General features: G+C 44.4%; 1 protein-coding gene across 2 annotated transcripts in view; it reads right to left on the bottom strand.

Annotated features, from left to right (window-relative positions):
- Window positions 1-6,066, bottom strand: part of LOC115154305 (flotillin-2a) — a 51,286-nt gene extending 45,220 nt beyond the window's left edge. Inside the window, exon 1 of one of the 2 annotated variants that reach the window (XM_029700387.1) lies at window positions 5,808-6,066. In XM_029700387.1, coding sequence (XP_029556247.1) covers window positions 5,808-5,856 — 49 coding nt within the window. In that variant the 5' untranslated portion in view covers window positions 5,857-6,066. The remainder of the gene's footprint in view (window positions 1-5,807) is intronic. The other variant, XM_029700386.1, reaches the window with a different exon arrangement.
- Window positions 6,067-19,390: the final 13,324 nt, after the last annotated feature.

The raw sequence follows: 19,390 nt of genomic DNA, 5'->3' as shown, positions 1-19,390 counted from the left end.
TAGCGGTTATGATATTGTGGTTTGGCTTGGAAAGATTTTTTCGCCTGGTCACAGACAGCTGATATGTTGTGCACTGAAGTCCACAAGCGAAGGGTAAAGGTGAGAGGAGTGAGCGTAGATGTGAGAAGAATTTATAGCTACAACGGTCAAAGTGATCATGCCGTTTGTATGTGGCTGCTGTGAAACTGTGCTTCGTGTGATCAGGGGTGTATTCATTCTGCCGAATCTGTTAAACCGAAGCAAACGGAGATAAACATATCTGAATTTGTCCAATAGAAACTCTTGTTTAAAATTGTTGGACTAATGATTACACTCTAGATCAGCTAGATGCAAGCAAGAGTGCAAGGCAGTATTGAATGTGTCACTGTCTGTCACCTTGATTACTTAAATTTCTCTCGACCAGTGCACCTACGTTGTAAACTTTAATTCATAGGCTAGGTTGTAGCAATCTCATTATGGATACAGGGAAAATTCGAGTAGTAGCCTAAACCTATTGTTACATTGAGCTGGGTGAATGGAATATGAATGACAGTCATCCAATATGCTGTAATAGAAATGCCATGCTCATAAAAATATATAATCGTCCTCCCTCATCTTAAAACAGCACCGACTGCCACTGGTAAAGAATCATCATGCCATCAAAACCGCTGTGAAATATCTTTTCCATAACCAAAAATATTGTATTTTCAGCTGTTTGAAGCTGGTGTACAAAACCAAAAGTAAAATATGCAAAAACAAAACTTAAGGGAAGCATAGAAATAGCGCACACAGAAAATAATCTACCAATTCTTAGACTTGCTTTCAATGAGAATGACAGATCTATAAGTCACATTTCTATGTGAATTTGGTCAGGTAACCCTAAAAGTTACATATTGTAGCTTTAACCAAAATTAAGCTAGCAGTGTTATTAAAAGTCTTATTGAAACATTGTGTTTTCAATAAGGAAAACATGAATAAAACCTCCTGGGAAAACTTTCAAGGAACCACAGTAAAACGTTCAAATAACCTCCCTGCAACCTAAAGATTAACGTTCCCAGAACAGGTGAAATTTTCACTTCAGTTCTCAGTTTTACCTGCCAGGAAACTTATGGCTTGTTCCCAAAACCAATGGAAAACATACGTTCCCACAACTTCCAAGGAACCAAATGTGCTAGCTGGGAGGTGACTGTACAATATCCCTTCCAAATCTAAGGAAATGCAGTTTGCCTAAGGTACTTTAGGCCTGAGAGGGAATTAAAGAATCATTACTTTCATGAACCACCACCACAGTAAATAACCTAACATTTTCTTGAATCAACAAGAGTTTCAAATAAAATTTTATTGGTCACATCAACATATTTAGCATATGTTACTGCGGGTGTAGTGAAATGCTTGTGTTCCTTGGTCCAACAGCGCAGTAGTATCTAATAATTCACAACAATACACACATCTAAAAGTAAAAGAATTAAGAAATATATAAATATTAGGATGAGCAATGTCGGAGTATATACACATGAAATGAGTAAAACTGTATGTAAACATTATTAAAGTGACCAGTGATTCCATGTCTATGTACATAAGGCAGCAATCTCTAAGGTGCAGGGTTGAGAAACCGGGTGGTAGCCGGCTAGTGACAGTGACTACGTTCGGGGCAGGGTACTGGGTGGAGGCCGGCTATTGATGGCTATTTAACAGTCTGATGGCCTTGAGATAGCTGTTTTTCAGTCTCTCGGTCCCAGCTTTGATGCACCTGTATTGACTTCGCCTTCTGGATGATAGTGGGGTGAACAGGCAGTGGCTCGGGTGGTTGTTGTCCTTGATGATCTTTTTGGCCTTCCTGTGACATCGGGTGGTGTTGGTGTCCTGGAGGGCAGGTAGTTTGCCCCCGGTGATGCGTTGTGCAGACCTCACTACCCTCTGGAGAGCCTGTGGGCAGAGCAGTTGCTGTACCAGGTGGTGATACAGCCCGACAGGATGCTCTCGATTGTGCATCTGTAAATGTTTGTCAAGGTTTTAGGTGACAAGCCAAATTTCTTTAGCCTCCTGAGGTTGAAGAGGTGCTGTTACGCCTTCTTCACCACGCTGTCTGTGTGGGTGGACCATTTCCGTTTGTCCGTGATGTGTACGCCGAGGAACTTAAAAATGTACACCTTCTCCACTACTGTCCCGTCGATGTGGATAGGGGGGTGCTCCGTCTGCCGTTTCCTGAAGTCCATGATTATCTCCTTTGTTTTGTTGACGTTGAGTGTGAGGTTATTTTCCTGACACCACACTCCGAGGGCCCTCACCACCTCCCTGTAGGCCGTCTCGTCATTGTTGGTAATCAAGCCTACCACTGTAGTGTCGTCTGCAAACTTGATGATTGAGTTGGAGGCATGCATGGCCATGCAGTCATGGGTGAACAGGGAGTACAGGAGAGGGCTGAGAACGCACCCTTGTGGGGCCCCAGTGTTGAGAATCAGCGGGGTGGAGATGTTGTTTCCTACCCTCACCACCTGGGGGCAGCCCATCAGAAACTCCAGAACCCAGTTGCACAGGGCGGGGTCGAGACCCAGGGTCTTGAGCTTAATGATGAGTTTGGAGGGTACTATGGTGTTAAATGCTGAGCTGTAATTGATGAACAGCATTCTTACATAGGTATTCCTCTTGTCCAGATGGGTTAGGGCAGTGTGATTGCGTCGTCTGTGGGCCTATTGGAGTGGGTCTAGAATGTCAGGTAGGGTGGAGGTGATATGATCCTTGACTAGTCTCTCAAAGCCCTTCTTGATGACGGAAGTGAGTGCTACGGGGCGATAGTCATTTAGCTTCGTTACCTTCGTTTTCTTGGGAACAGGAACAATGGTGGCCCTCTTGAAGCATGTGGGACCAGCCGACTGGGATAGGGATTAAACACACCAGCCAGCTGATCTGCGCATGCTCTGAGGATGCGGCTAGGGATGCCGCTTGGGCCGGCAGCCTTGCGAGGGTTAACACGTTTAAATGTTTTACTCACATTGGCTGCGGTGAAGGAGAGCCCGCAGGTTTTGGTAGCGGGCCGTGTCAGTGGCACTGTATTGTCCTCAAAGCCAGCAAAGAAGTTGTTTAGTTTGTCTGGGAGCAAGACGTCAGTGTCTGCGACGGGGCTGGTTTTCTTTTTGTAATCCGTGATTGACTGTAGACCCTGCCATATACGTCTCGTGTCTGAGCCGTTGAATTGTGACTATACTTTGTCTCTATACTGACGTTTAGCTTGTTTGATTGCCTTGTGGAGGGAATAGCTACACTGTTTATATTCGGTCATGTTTCTGGTCACCTTGACATGATTAAAAGCAGTGATTCGCGCTTTCAATTTTGAGCGAATGCTGCCATCAATCCACGGTTTCTGGTTGGGGAAGGTTTTAATAGTCACCGTGGGTACAACATCACCGACGCACTTGCTAATAAACTCACCGAATCAGCGTATACATCAATGTTGTTGTCTGAGGCTATCCCAGTCCACGTGATCAAAGAAATCTTGAAGCGTGGAATCAGATTGGTCAGCCCAGCGTTGAACAGACCTGAGCACGGGCGTTTCCTGTTTTAGTTTCTGTCTATAGGCTGGGAGCAACAAAATTGAGTTGTGGTCAGATTTGCCGAAAGGAGGGCAAGGGAGGGCTTTGTATGCGTCGTGGAAGTTAGAGTAGCAATGATCCAGAATGCTATCAGCCCGGGTCGAGCATTCAATATGCTGATAAAAATTAGGGAGAACTTGTTTCCAGATTAGCTTTGTTAAAATCCCCAGCTACAATAAATGCAGCCTCAGGATATGTTGTTTCCAGTTTACATAGAGTCCAATGAAGTTCTTTCAGGGCCGTCAAGGTGTCTGCTTGGGGGGATATACACGGCTGATTATAATCGAAGAGAATTCTCTTGGTAGATAATGTGGTCGGCATTTGATTGTAAGGAATTCTAGGTCAGGTGAACAAAAGGATTTGAGTTCCTGTATGTTGTTATGATCACACCACGACTCATTAATCATAAGGCATACACCCCCACCCTTCTTCTTACCAGAGAGATGTTTGTTTCTGTCGGCGCAATGCGTGAAGAAACCGGGTGGCAGTACCGACTCTTAACGTATCCCGAGTGAGCCATGTTTCCGTGAAACAGAGAATGTTACAATCTGACGTCTCTCTGGAAGGCAACCCTTGCTCGAATTTCATCTACCTTGTTGTCAAGAGACTGGACATTGGCGAGTAGTATACTCGTGAGCGATGTACCCGTCTACAGAGCCTGACCAGAAGACCGCTCCGTCTGCGGCGCCATTGTTTTGGGTCACCTACTGGGATCCGATCCATTGTCCTGGGTGGTGGTCCAAACAGAGGATCCGCTTCAGGAAAGTCGTATTCCTGGTCACAATGTTGGTAAGTTGACATTGCTCTTATATCCAATAGTTCTTCCTGGCTGTAAGAAGACTTAAGATTTCCTGGGTTACCCCAAACACAGCTTAGTTACCCTTGAATAGCAAATTGAGGCCTATCCTTGAAATAGCCTAATTGAAATGGCATTGTTATCTTTCTAGGCATACACACAACAAAATGTAGCAACATGGCTTCCATTTAATTGCCGTTATCCAGTCATGCTGCTACAGATCAGGGTCTGTAAAGACTGGGAGGGGGATTGGTCGATAAGGTTACATAATCAGGATATCATTTTTGAATTTCTTATCGTTTTGATAATTTCTCAATATTATGTTTGCGGTAGTTGCCTGTATCTGCACCAAAACCCCAGTATTTTTCCTTCATAGCTTGTCCATCTTTTTAAACAGGGAGCCAATTTGTTTTCAGCACTTTTTATTCCATGACTGATTAAAATCAAAAGTTGTTTTCTCATGGCTCTCTCTTGTCCCTCTGCAGCAGACATATGGTGAGTAATATGTTTCGAACATTGAATAGCAATACATATAGAATGTGAGACTCGTCATACAAGTATCAGCACCTAACTATCGTGGTAATATCGTATTGTGAGGTCCCTGGCAATACCCAGCTTTAGTTTCCAGACCTTAAAATACCTAATGCTATATCTGTAATGTCTCTAACTCAACTCATATAGATGAGATAGCCTAGAGCACATTAGGCCTACTTCTACAAATTCCATTGGCTTGTTCAGGTTTCACATGTCACTGCAACCTCTCTCCCATACTGCCACTCAGCAAATAGAAGGCTACAGTATATGATAGACTAGCTATATCTGCCCAACAGTTATTACAACCTATTAATAACTGATTAATATGTCCTTGTTTTTGTTATCCTATGTTAGATATAATTTGTTTAGAGTTGTATATATAGGTATTTCATGGGTAATACCACATTTCATATAATTTCATCTGTATTATGCAATCTGGCCTGACATTTGTGGTATGAATTTATGGGCCTGACATACGGTAATAGGCATCCCCCCACTATCATACTCCCTTCCCTCACGACTCGGAGACCGTCATTCATAATCACAACGTTCCTATTTCCCAAACTAGAAAATCGCATCAATGACTTGGTTGAACACGATCCCTTAATCATATCAGCATAAATGAAATGTAACGTTGTGTTGTTTACAATCATATGATGGTTAGGAGAAGTGAGGCATCTTGAAAACTACACAAAAAACGTTAGCTGGAAGCCAAAATAAAATATAGCCAACGATCGAAAGCCAGAGAGAGCAGCATCTGAATTCGTAGCTAATGACAAAATGAGGTTATCCATTGTGAATAACGCTGCAATGTGCGTGGCACTATGCAAATAAGAGGTGAAAGTAGTTAACTAACGTTAAATTAGAATTCCCAAAGTTGAAGATTAATGTAATTTAACGTTACGTACCTGAAACCACAAGGGCCTCATTTGGTCCAACTGTGTGGCAATTACCCATGTTATTTAAAAACACGGATCCCAAACCAAGTGCGTTTGTCGCCTACAAATCTGTTGCAACACAACCGACAATAAAAACCCAACGTAACATTTCTCTCGTCTTCGAAGCCGTTAACTGCCCCGCCCCTATCATTAAGAGAGACGAGGTCCCCCGGGATTTCATAAAATGGAGATTTCACCTCCGCGGACCTCAATGCAAGAGGGGTCCAGCTGCGACGTCATCTCTCAGAGCAGTCATCACTCAGGGTCTCTATGCTGCCATCTACTGATATGATATCTCAGAGCGTTGCAGAATGACAATCCAAAGATTTGTATAATTAAACCAAGATAACGACAGGCTGTCGTTTTAAATGGGCAGAACCAAGCACAAACTAGTGAAATCCTATTTGCGTGTTCTAGAATACATTTGCTAATCTCCGTTAGGGAACGCCTACTCTGTGAAGTGCGCGTCTGCAATAACTAAATTCGCATTTGCACTCCTAAACAACGCAATTTTTAAAAACTTTAGCAAAGAGTAAAGTCTATAAAACTTAGTCCACTCTGTTAATAACAGATTATAGTCTTGGGAAACGGAAACTATATTGAAATGAAATGTTTCATTGATTATAAATCGCTCCCGAGTGGCACGGTGGCCTAAGGCACTGCATCGCAGTGCAAGAGGCATCACTACAGTCTCTGGTTTGCATCCAGGCTGTGTCACATCCAGCTGTGATTGGGAGTCCCATAGGGTGGTGCACAATTGGCCCAGCGTCGTCCGGGTTTGGCCGGGGTAGGACGTCATTGTAAATAAGAATTTGTTCTGAACGGACTTGCCTAGTTAAATACAACACAAAATTAGCAGAATGAACAAGATTGATTTTGGTCAATCTTCTCCCATTGCCGGCCACTGGGCTTCCTCTCACTACCATATTTGGTAGTGAGTGGAAACGCCAAGCTGATGCATCACATTTATACATCCGTTGAAATATGTCTCATTGTTCTGTTTTAAATATTAAATGACAAACATTGCGCTGTGTGTTTGGTTGACGTACCTTCCCGCTTGTTTTGTCTCATTGTTCTCTGTGGCGCATATTTCAGGAAAAAAATGGGGGTGTCAAAAGGGGTGGGTGTTTCGAAATGAACTATATAAAGAGAAGTGGGGGTTTCGAAAGGAGTCTTTTAACACTAGAAGAGCTGGAATTCCATAACTACTAGAAACGCCACGACTTGATATTTCAATTATTATATAACACTGTAAAATGTATGATTTTTAAATATTTTTTATATAAGTTAAGGTAGCTAAGTTAGCTAGCATTTACATATACGAAAAGCTTAACGTTACATACATGGCTACAGTAGGTCATGTTCAAAGACACAGCTCAAGTGAGTGAATATAATTTTTTTTTGCATAACTGAAATTCCTTTCTGTCACGTTCACTATCTTCGAACTCCCGATCATAAATAAACCAAGGTGCAGCGTGCATGGGATTCCACATCTTTTTAATGAAGAAAAAAAAGACTCACCAAAACAACAAACAGGAGGAAACCGTGATGTTCTGGGGCTGCTCAAAGGCAGCTGCACAAAAACAAGATCCCACAACTAAAGGTGGAAAAAAGGGCTGCCTAAGTATGATTCCAAATCAGAGACAACGATAGACAGCTTCCTCTGATTAGGAACCATACTCGGCTCAACACAAAGAAATAGACAAACTAGATTGCCCACCCCACATCACACCCTGACCTAACCAAACTAGAGGAAAATAAACGTCTCCCTAAGGTCAGGGCGTGACACTTTCTGTCATCTCTGCAGACCATGACTAACGTCCGATTAACCCAAACGATTTCTTGAGTGGCACCTTTCAAAACCCCCACTTACTTTTCCTGAGAGATGGACTGCACTGAGAGATGACATGTCAGTAGGAGGCAGCACAGAGACCCTGAGGGATGACTGCTTTGAGAGATGATGTCGCAGCTGGACCCCTCTCGCCGACCTACCCCTTTCCATTTTTAGTGCTTTAGCAGTAGATGGGCATGGTCAGATCTCCCGCCCTTTTTATGCAAACATCAACATGCCTACACTTTTAGGCTATTTCCTCTTCAATGTATTCAAATCAAATTGTATTTGTCATATGCACCGAATACAACAGGTGTAGACTTTACCTTGAAATGCTTACTTAAGTCTGGGATAGGGGGCAGTATTTTCACGGCCGGATAAAAAACGTACCCGATATAAACTGGTTACTACTCTTGCCCAGAAACGAGAATATGCATATTAGTAGATTTGGATAGAAAACACTCTAAAGTTTCTAAAACTGTTTGAATGGTGTCTGTGAGTATAACAGAACTCATATGGCAGGCAAAAACCTGAGAAGATTCCAAGCAGGAAGTGGCCTTTCTGCGAATTTGTAGTCCTTCTGTTGCTTGTCTATCGAAACTACAGTATCTGAGCTGTTACGTGACACTTTCTAAGGCTTCCATTGGCTCTCTAAAGCGTTCAGAAAGCGGATTGACGCGTCTCCTGTCTCTGGGCAGATAACAGCAGCACAGTTTGTCAGTGGACTGCCTGGTGACAGAGAGATTGGAGATGCGCGGTCACGAGACCTCGCCATTTTTTCTCTTCCTTTTTGAATGAATACAACATTGTCCGGTTGGAATATTATCGCTATTTTACGAGAAAAATAGCATAAAAATTTATTTTAAACAGCGTTTGACATGCTCTAAGTACGGTAATGGAACATTTTGAATTTTCTTGTCTGGAAATGCGCTCGCACGTTACCCTTTGGATAGTGACCTGAACGCACGAACAAAACGGCGATATTTGGACATAACTATGGATAATTTGGAACAAAAACAACATTTGTTGTGGAAGTAGCAGTCCTGGGAGTGCATTCTGACGAAGAACAGCAAAGGTAATACAATTTTACTAATAGTAATTCTGAGTTTAGTGAGCCCCGAAGTTGGCGGGTGTCTGAATAGCTAGTCTGTGATGGCTGAGCTATGTACTCAGAATATTGCAAAATATGCTTTCGCAGAAAATATATTTTAAAATCTGACATAGCGATTGCATAAAGGAGTTCTGTATCTATAATTCTTAAAATAATTATGTATTTTGTCAACGTTTATGATGAGTAATTTTGTAAATTCACCGGAAGTTTTGGGTGGGAATGCTAGTTCTGAACATCACATGTGTCACGATCGTCTAAAGGAGTAGCCCAAGGCGCAGCATGCTTAGAGTTCCACATGTTTAATAAATATGAAAACTCACCAAAACAATACAGATGAAGACGAAGCGTGACGTTCTGCTCACAGGCAGCTACACAAACACAAGATCCCACAAAGCACAGGTGGGAAAAGGCTGCCTAAGTATGATACCTAATCAGAGACAACTATAGACAGCTGCCTCTGATTAGGAACCCTACTCGGCCCAAAACAAAGAAATACAAAAACATAGAAAAAGGAACATAGAACGCCCACCCATGTAACACCCTGGCCTAACCAAAATAAAGAACAAAAAACCCCTCTCTATGGCCAGGGCGTTACAGTACCCCCCCCCCCTTCCCCAAGGTGCGGACTCCGGCCGCAAAACCTGACGTTGAAGGGGAGGGTCCGGGTGGGCCTTCTTACGGCGGCGGCTCAGGTGCGGGACGTGGCCTCTGTTCCACCCTTGGCGTCGCCCTCTTAGGTGGCGCACCTGGCCGTGCCGAAGGTCTGGTGGGCGACCCTGACTGCGCCCGGCTGGCGGGCGGCCCTGATTGCACCCGGCTGGCGGGCGGCGATGGCTGCGCCCGGCTGGCGGGCGTCCCTGGCGGCTCCGGCGACACTGACCCAGGATTCACCAGGCTGGGGAGATATGAAGGAGGCCTGGCCCTGGGCGCAGGCACAGGACTCACCAGTCTGGCGGGCGGCTCTGGCGGCTCCGGCAACTCCGGGCTGGTGGGCGGCTCTGGCCCAGGATTCACCAGGCTGGGGAGACATGAAAGAGGCCTGGCCCTAGGCGTAGGCACAGGACTCACCAGTCTGGCGGGCGGCTCTGACTGCTCCGGACAGGCGGGCGGCTCTGGCGACTCCGGACAGGCGGGCGGCTCTGGCGGCTCCGGACAGGCGGGCGGCTCTGGCGGCTCCGGACAGGCGGGCGGCTCTGGCGGCTCCGGACAGGCGGGCGGCTCTGGCGGCTCCGGACTGGCGGGCGGCTCTGGCGGCTCCGGACTGGCGGGCGGCTCTGGCGGCTCCGGACTGGCGGGCGGCACTGGCGGCTCCGGACAGGCGGTCGGCTCTGGCGGCTCTGGACAGGCGGGCGGCTCTGGCGGCTCCGGACAGGCGGGCGGCTCTGGCGGCTCCGGACAGGCGGGCGGCTCTGGCCCAGGATTCACCAGGCTGGGGAGACATGCAGGAGGCCTGGCTCTGGGCGCAGGCACAGGACTCACCAGGCTGGGAAGAAATGCAGGAGGCCTGGTTCTGGGCGCAGGCACAGGATTCCCCCGGCTGGGGAGACATGCAGGAGGCCTGGCTCTGGGCGCAGGCACAGGATTCCCCCAGCTGGGGAGACATGCAGGAGGCCTGGCTCTGGGCGCAGGCACAGGACTCACCAGGCTGGGAAGACATGCAGGAGGCCTGGTTCTGGGCGCAGGCACAGGATTCCCCCGGCTGGGGAGACATGCAGGAGGCCTGGCTCTGGGCGTAGGCACAGGACAGACCGGTTCCTGAAGATGCACTGGAGGTCTAGATCGCATGGCCCATCCTGGCTCGATGCCCACTCTAGTATGGCACTTGCGGGGGGCTGGGATGTAGCGCACCGGGCTATGAGCGCGCACTGGAGACACCGTGCGCTCCACCGCATAAAACGGCGCCTGACCAGTACCACGCCTCTTCCAGTAATCATGGGGAGTTGGCTCAGGTCTCCAACCTGACTCTGCCACACTCCCCGTGTGCCCCCCCCCAAATATTTTGGGGCTGCCTCTCGGGCTTCCTTGCCAGCCGTGTTCCCTCATACCGTTGCCATTGGTCCTTCTTTCCTGCTGCCTCCGCTCTTCTGATTGCCTCTACCTGTTCCCATGGGAGGCGATCCCTTCCGACCAGGATCTCTTCCCAAGTGTAGGATCCCTTGCCGTCCAGGATGTCCTCCCATGTCCAGTCCTTTCTCTCCCTGGCCCAGGATCCTTGCTCCTCCTGGGCACGCTGCTTGGTCCTTCTTTGGTGGGATCTTCTGTCACGATCGTCGAAAGGAGTAGACCAAGGCGCAGCATGCTTAGAGTTCCACATGTCTAATAAATATGAAAACTCACCAAAACAATACAGATGAAGACGAAGCGTGACGTTCTGGGCTGCTCACAGGCAGCTACACAAACACAAGATCCCACAAAGCACAGGTGGGAAAAGGCTGCCTAAGTATGATTCCTAATCAGAGACAACGATAGACAGCTGCCTCTGATTAGGAACCCTACTCGGCCCAAAACAAAGCAATACAAAAACATAGAACGCCCACCCATGTAACACCCTGGCCTAACCAAAATAAAGAACAAAAACCCCTCTCAATGGCCAGGGCGTTACAACATGCTAAAGTAAAAAGCTGTTTTTTGATATAAATATGAACTTGATTGAACAAAACATGCATGTATTGTATAACATAATGTCCTAGGAGTGTCATCTGATGAAGATCATCAAAGGTTAGTGCTGCATTTAGCTGTGTTTTGGGTTTTTGTGACATATATGCTTGCTTTGAAAATGGCTGTGTGATTATTTTTGGCTGTGTACTCCTAACATAATCTAATGTTTTGCTTTCGCTGTAAAGCCTTTTTGAAATCGGACAATGTGGTTGGATTAACGAGAGTCTTATCTTTCAAATGGTGTAAAATAGTTGTATGGTTGAAAAATTGTAATTATTGCATTTTTGAGGTATTTGTATTTCGCGCCACATTCTTCCATTGGATATTTGGCGAGGCGTTCCGCTAGCAAGAGGTTTTAAGAGCACTTTCCAAACAATGCAGAATTAAAAAGTAAGAACTTTGCTAAATAAAAGGAAAGGAAATAATAACACAATAAAAAATAACTAATGAGGCTATATACAAGGAGTACCAGTCAATGTGCAGGGGTATGAGGTAGTTGAGGGAATTAAGGTAATATGTACATGTAGCTAAGGGTATAAGTGACTAGGAAATCAGCATAAATAAGTGTGTGTTGGGATGTGTGCGCGCGCACACTGGAGTGTCAGTATAGTCTGTGAGTGTGCATAGAGTCAGTGCCAAAAAAGGGGGTCAGTGCAAATAGCCATTTGTTCCGCAGTCTAATGGCTTGGGGGTAGAAGCTGTTCAGGAGGTTTTTTCTTTCCTAGACTTGGCACTCCGGTACCACTTGCCATGTGGTAGCAGAGAGAACAGTCTATGACTTGAGTGGCAGGAGTATTTGAGGACTTCCTCTGACACCACATGGTATAGAGGTCCTGGATGGCAGGGAGCTCGGCCTCAGTGATGTACTGGGCTGTACGCACCACCCTTTGTAGTGCCTTGCGGTCGGATGCCAAGCAGTTGCCATACCAAACGGTGATGTAGCCAGTCAAGATGCTCTCAATGGTGCAGCTGTGAAACTTTTTGAGGTTCTGAGGGCCCATGCCAAATCTTTTCAGCCTCCTGAGGGGGGAAGAGGCGTTGTCATGCCCTATTCATGACTATGTTGGTGTGTTTGGATCATGACAGATCCTTAGTGATGTGGATACCGAGGAACTCAACTCGCTCCACTACAGCCCCGTCAATGTGAATGGGGGCATGCTTGGTCCTCCGTTTCCTGTAGTCCACGATCAGCTCCTTTGTCTAGCTGATGTTCGGGGAGAGGTTGTTGCCCTGGCACCACACTGTCCTCCCATTTGTTTCAAAGTTTATTCGCCACGTGCACAGGATACAACAGGTATAAAACAGTACAGCGAAATTCTTACTTTGAGAGCTCTTTCCCAACAATGCAGTGAATAATAATAATAATAATAATATAAAAAATATAAAAATGGTGGAAAAAGTAGCCAATTGTCATACTTGAGTAAAAGTATAGATACCTTAACAGAAAGTTACTCTAGTAAAAGTGAAAATCACCCAGTAAAATACTACTTGAGTAAAAGTAAAAAAGTATTTGGTTTTAAATATACTTAAGTATCAAAAGTAAATGTATAAATAATTTCAAGTGGCTTGTGAAAGTATTCAGCCCCCTTGGCATTTTTCCTATTTTGATGCCTTACAACCTGGAATTAAAATAGATTTTTTTGGGGGGGGTTTGTATCATTTGATTTACACAACACGCCTACCACTTTGAAGATGCAAAATATTTATTATGAAACAAACAAGAAATTCGACAAAAAAACAGAACTTGAGCATGCATAACTATTCCCCCCCCCCCCCCCACCCCAAAGTCAATACTTTGAAGAGCCACCTTTTGCAGCAATTATAAGCTTGGCTAGCTGCTGGGATTTTTTCCCATTCTTCAAGGCAAAACTGCTCCAGCTCCTTCAAGTTGGATGGGTTCCGCTGGTGTACAGCAATATTTAAGTCATACCACAGATTCTCATTTGGATTGAAGTCTGGGCTTTGACTAGGCCATTCCAAGAAATTTAAATGTTTCCCCTTAAACCACTCAAGTGTTGCTTTAGCAGTATGCTTAGGGTCATTGTCCTGCTGGAAGGTGAACCTCCGTCCCAGTCTCAAATCTCTGGAAGACTGAAACAGGTTTCCCTCAAGAATTTCCGTGTATTTAGTGCCATCCATCATTTCTTCAATTCTGACCAGTTTCCCTGTCCCTGCTGATGAAAAACATCCCCACAGCATGATGCTGCCACCACCATGCTTCACTGTGGGGATGATGTTCTCAGGGTGACGAGAAGTGTTGGGTTTGCGCCAGACATAGCGTTTTCCTTGATGGCCAAAAATCTAAATTTTAGTCTCATCTGACCAGAGTACCTTCTTCCATATTTTTGTGCAGTCTCCCACATGCCTTTGGCGAACACCTCTTTAAGCAATGGCTTTTATTCTGGCCACTCTTCCGTAAAGCCCAGCTCTGTGGAGTGTACAGCTTAAAGTGGTCCTAAGGACTCCAATCTCCGCTGTGGAGCTTTGCAGCTCCTTCAGGGTTATCATTGATCTCTTTGTTGCCTCTCTGATTAATGCCCTCCTTGCCTGGTCTGAGTTTTGGTGGGCGGCCCTCTCTTGGCAGGTTTGTTGTGGTGCCATATTCTTTCCATTTTTGAAAAATGGATTTAATGGTGTTCCGTGGGATGTTCAAAGTTTCTGATATTTTTTTATAACCCAACCCTGATCTGTACTTCTCCACAACTTTGTCCCTGACCTGTTTGGAGAGCTCCTTGGTCTTCACGGTGTCGCTTTATTGGTGGTGCCCCTTGCTTAGTGGTGTTGCAGACTCTGGGTGTAACGGGTGTCGTGTGTGGAGGACCAAGACGCAACAGGGAAGTGTATACTCATCTTCTTTTTAATATTGAAGAAGGTGAAACAAAATGAAACGCGTATAGAATTACGAAAATGACACTAACAGTTCTGTCAGGTGAAGAACACAAAACAGAATACAACTACCCACAAACCACAATCCAAACACACCCCTAATTATAGGACCTTCAATCAGAGGCAACGATAGACAGCTGCCTCCAACTGAAGGCCCCAACACCAATTAACTAAACAGAGAAATACAAATGACTAGACAGAACATAGAAATAAACTAACATAGAACAATAACCAAAACCCTGGACTAATAAATCAAATACCCCTCTACCTGGACACATACACAAAACCACCCTGAACCACATAAAACAAATACCCCCTGCCACATCCTGACCAAACTAAACACTAACAAATAACACCTTTACAGGTCAGAACGTGACACTGGGACCTTTCAGAACAGGTGTGTGTGTGTATATATACTGAGATCATGTGACAGATCATGCAACACTTAAATTGCACACAGGTGGACTTTATTTAACTAATTATGTGACTTCTGAAAGAAATTGGTTGCACCAGATCTTATTTAGGGGCTTCATAGCAAAGGGGGTGAATACATTTATTTTTATTTCTTTTAAAAATGTTTGGAACAAGTCATTTTTTTCACTTCACCAATTTGGACTATTTTGTGTTTGTCCATTACATGAAATCCCCCAAAAATCTATTTAAATGACTGGCTGTAATGCAATAAAATAGAAAAACGCCAAGGGGGATGAATAGTTTTGCAAGGCACTGTACACTACCGGTCAAAAGTTTTAGAACACCTACTCATTCAAGGGTTTTTCTTAATGTTTACTATTTTCTACATTGTAGAATAATAGCGAGGACATCTTAACTATGAAATAACACATATAGAATTGTGCAGTAACCAAAAAAGTGTTATGCAAATCAAAGTATATTTTATATTTGAGATTCTTCAAATAGCCATCCTTTGCCTTGATGACAGCTTTGCACACTCTTGGCATTCTCTCAATCAGCTTCATGAGGTAGTCACCTGGAATGCAACAAAATTGGAAAAATGCCTAGGGGGATGAACACTTTTTTGCAAGGCACTGTACGTGTGAGTAAGAGTGACAGTGAAGGTGCATGTGTCTGAATGGGGGAGAGGTTGTTGAAAATCACCCAGTAAAATACTACTTGAGTAAAAGTCTAATGGCCATAGAGTCAGTGGATGGCCATAGAGTCAGTGTGGATAGTCTTTGGGAGAGAGAAAGCAGTAGTTGTTAGCCATCTACCAGTCTTATGACCAGGGGATAGAAGCTGTTTTGGAGTCTGTTGGTCTGAGCCTAGATAAACCGGTACCGCATTCCGGTTGGGAGCATGGAGAACAGTACATGGCCTTTTCTCAATTAGATTCTGTCAACTCCTGCATCCTCTCTCCTCTGTCCTCTCTGGCTTCCTTTTGAAAGGTTACGGAGGAGAGGACGCGAGGAGAGGGAAATTCAGACCCTTTGCTATGAGACTCAAAATTGAGCTCAGGTGCATCTTGTTTCCATTGATCATCCTCGATGTTTCTACAACTTGATTGGAGTCTACCTGTGGTAAATTCAAATAATTGGAAGTGATTTGGAAAGGCACACCCCTATATACAGTGCATTCGGAAAGTATTCAGACTGCTTGACTTTTTACACATTTTGTTATGTTACAGTGTCATTCTAAAATTGATTAAATTGTTTTCCCCCCATCAATCTACACACAATACCCCATAATGACAAAGCAAAAACAGGTTTTTAGAAATGTTTGCAAATGTATTAAAAATAAAAAACGGAAATATCACATTTACATAAATATTCAGACCCTTTATCTCAGTACTTTGTTGAAGGACCTTTGGCAGCGATTACAGCCTTGAATCTTCTTGGGTTTGATGCTACAAGCTTGGCACACCTGTATTTGGGAGTCTCCCATTCTTCTCTGCAGATCCTCTCAAGCTCTATCAGGTTGGATGGGGAGCGTCGCTGCACAGCTATTTTCAGGTCTCTCCAGAGATGTTAGATTGGGTTCAAGACCGACCTCTGGCTGGGCCACTCAAGGTCATTCAGAGACTTGTCCCGAAGCCACTCCTGTGTTGTCTTGGCTGTGTGCTTAGCGTCATTGTCCTGTTGGAAGGTGAACCTTCGCCCAGGTCTGATGTCCTGAGAGCTCTGGAGCAGGTTTTCATCAAGGATCTCTCTGTACTTTGCTCCGTTCAACTTTCTCTGGATCCTGACTAGTCTCCCAGTCCCTGCCGCTGAAAAAACCTCCCCACAGGATGATGCTGCCACCTCCATGCGTCCACCTCCATGGTGCCAGGTTTCTTCCAAATGTGACGCTTGGCATTCAGCCAAAGAGTTCAATCATGGTTTCATCAGAACAGAGAATGTTGTTTCTCATGGTCTGAGAGTCCTTTAGGTGCCTTTTGGCAAATTCCAAGTGGGCTATCATATGCCTTTTTCTGAGGAGTGGCTTCCATCTGGCTGCAGAGTGCTGCAGAGATGGTTGTCCTTCTGGAAGGTTCTCCCATGTCCACAGTGGAACTCTGGAGCTCTGTCAGAGTGACCATTGGGTTCTTGGTCACCTCCCTGACCAAAGCCCTTCTCCCCCGATTGCTCAGTTTGGCCAGGCGGCCAGCTCTAGGAAGAGTCTTGGTGGTTCCAAACTGTTTCCATTTAAGAATGATGGAGGCCACTGTGTTCTTGAGGAACTTCAATGCTGGCCAAAACAAATTGTACCTTTCCCAAGATCTGTGCCTCGACACAATCCTGTCTCAAAACTCTACGGACAATTCCTTCAAGCTCCTGGCTTGTTTTTTTTTCTCTGACATGCACTTGTAGTCAGGAATGGGAGAGTGATTGTTTCCTACAGAGCACAACATGTGTACACTTCTTGACATCTTTGAAAAGCAAGTCTGGTAAAGATCTTTTTTTTGTCTAAGAGGCAGTTTTTGTATTTTGAGACGGTCTAGAATAAGCACTTAAATTTCCTTGTTTTTGAAAGGAAAGCACAGTTTTTGTCCATTTAAAATAACATCAAATTGATCAGAAATGCAGTGTGGACATTGTTAATGTTGTAAATGACTTGTAGCTGGAATCAGCAGATTTTTTTAATGGAATATCTACATAGTCGTACAGAGGCCCATTATCAGCAACCATCACTCCTGTGTTCCAATGGCACGTTGTGCTAGCTGATCTAAGTTTATCATTTTAAAAGACTAATTGATCATTAGAAAACCCTTATGCAAATATGTTAGCACAGCTGAAAACTGTTGTTCTGATTAAAGAAGCAATAAAACTGTCTTTTTTCACGTCAACAGTGAAGAGGCGACTCCGGGATGCTGGCCTTTAGGCAGAGTTCCGCTGTCCAGTGTCTGTTCTTTTGCCCATCTTAATCTTTTCTTTTTATTGGCCAGTCTGAGATATGGCTTTTTCTTTGCAACTCTGCCTAGAGGGCCAGCATCCCGGAGTTGCCTCTTCACTGTTGACGTTGAGACTGGTGTTTTGCGGGTACTATTTAATGAAGCTGCCAGTTGAGGACTTGTGAGTCATCTGTTTCTCAAACTAGACACTCTAATGTACTTGTCCTCTTACTCAGTCAGTTGTGCACCGGGGCCTCCCACTCCTCTTTCTATTCTGGTTAGAGACAGTTTGCGCTGTTCTGTGAAGGGAGTAGTATACAGCGTTGTAAGAGATCTTCAGTTTCTTAGCAATTTCTTGCATGGAATAGCCTTAATTTCTGAGAACAAGTATAGACTGACAAGTTTCAGAAGGAAGTTCTTTGTTTCTGGCCATTTTGAGCCTGTAATCGAACCCACAGATGCTGATGCTCCAGATACTCAACTAGTCTAAAGATGGCCAGTTTTATTGCTTCTTTAATCAGAACAATTGTTTTCAGCTGTGCTAACATAATTGCAAAATAGTTTTCTAATGATCAATTAGCCTTTTAAAATGATAAACTTGGATTAGCTAACACAACGTGCCATTGGAACACAGGAGTGATGGTTGCTGATAATGGGCCTCTGTACGCCTATGTAGATATTCCATAAAAGAATCTGCCGTTTTCAGCTACAATAGTCATTTACAACATTAACAATGTCTACACTGTATTTCTGATCAATATGTTATTTTAATGGATAAAAATTTGCTTTTCTTTCAAAAACAAGGACATTTTTAAGTGACCCTAAACTTTTGAACGGTTGTATATATTTATTACACACACAGGATTGGAAATTATGCAGACAATTACATTGATGAAGCAACAATCTATCCACAATATTAAAGCTGATCCACCCCCTGAAAAAAAGGACGCTTTGAGTGAATGTGCTTTTACTACTTTTATGGACATCCTTTTTACGATTCATGATTTTTTTTAAGGTGCTGGCCATCTGTGGGCTTTATGGTGAGACCAGTTAGTGTTTGTGTCGTTACAGGAATGAAAACAGTAAGTTCTATTTCTTCCCCCTATTATTTTCTCTCTGACAGGTGTGAAGCGGCTTTCGGCAAACTTACTGGAGACGACAAGAAGTAAGACTAATATCTTCTTTAGAATGTGCTGGATGTTTGGCTCCTCTTCTGATCACTGTGAGTCATCATTCACCTCAACAAAATTAGAGTGTCTACAAATACAACCTCATGACATGGGCACATCCAGGTTTGAGAGTGGGAATACTTTGAATGCAATTGATAAATGTATTTCATCATCCCTCTCTCTCCTCTTGTGCAACAGGGGATCCTGGTGTTCACAATCATCCAGTTTAAACCAGCCAGCTATGAGGACTACGTGTATCCCCCGTGGGCTCAGGGGATTGACTGGGTCATCGCCATGGCGTCCATCATCTGGATCCCCCTCAGAGCTCTTCTCACACTGTGGGTTCTGCCTGGCTTATTCAATGAGATACTGAATTACTATATACTCATCTGTCAGTCTCTATCTCTCTCAATCTCTCTCTCTCTCTATTCATCTACCTACCTATAGCATTATTGCAACTTTAGTACAACACCTTGCAACCTCCTCAAGAGGTTCTGGTGTAATGGCTAAGCTAAGGTGTTGGACAGAATTCCATTTGTGTCCTTTTTTCCATGTTTCATAAAAGTTTTGTCT

The sequence above is a fragment of the Salmo trutta genome, chromosome 19, assembly GCF_901001165.1.
Source record: "Salmo trutta chromosome 19, fSalTru1.1, whole genome shotgun sequence".
Lineage (NCBI taxonomy): Eukaryota > Metazoa > Chordata > Actinopteri > Salmoniformes > Salmonidae > Salmo > Salmo trutta.
This window is presented reverse-complemented; position numbering and strand designations above follow the sequence as displayed.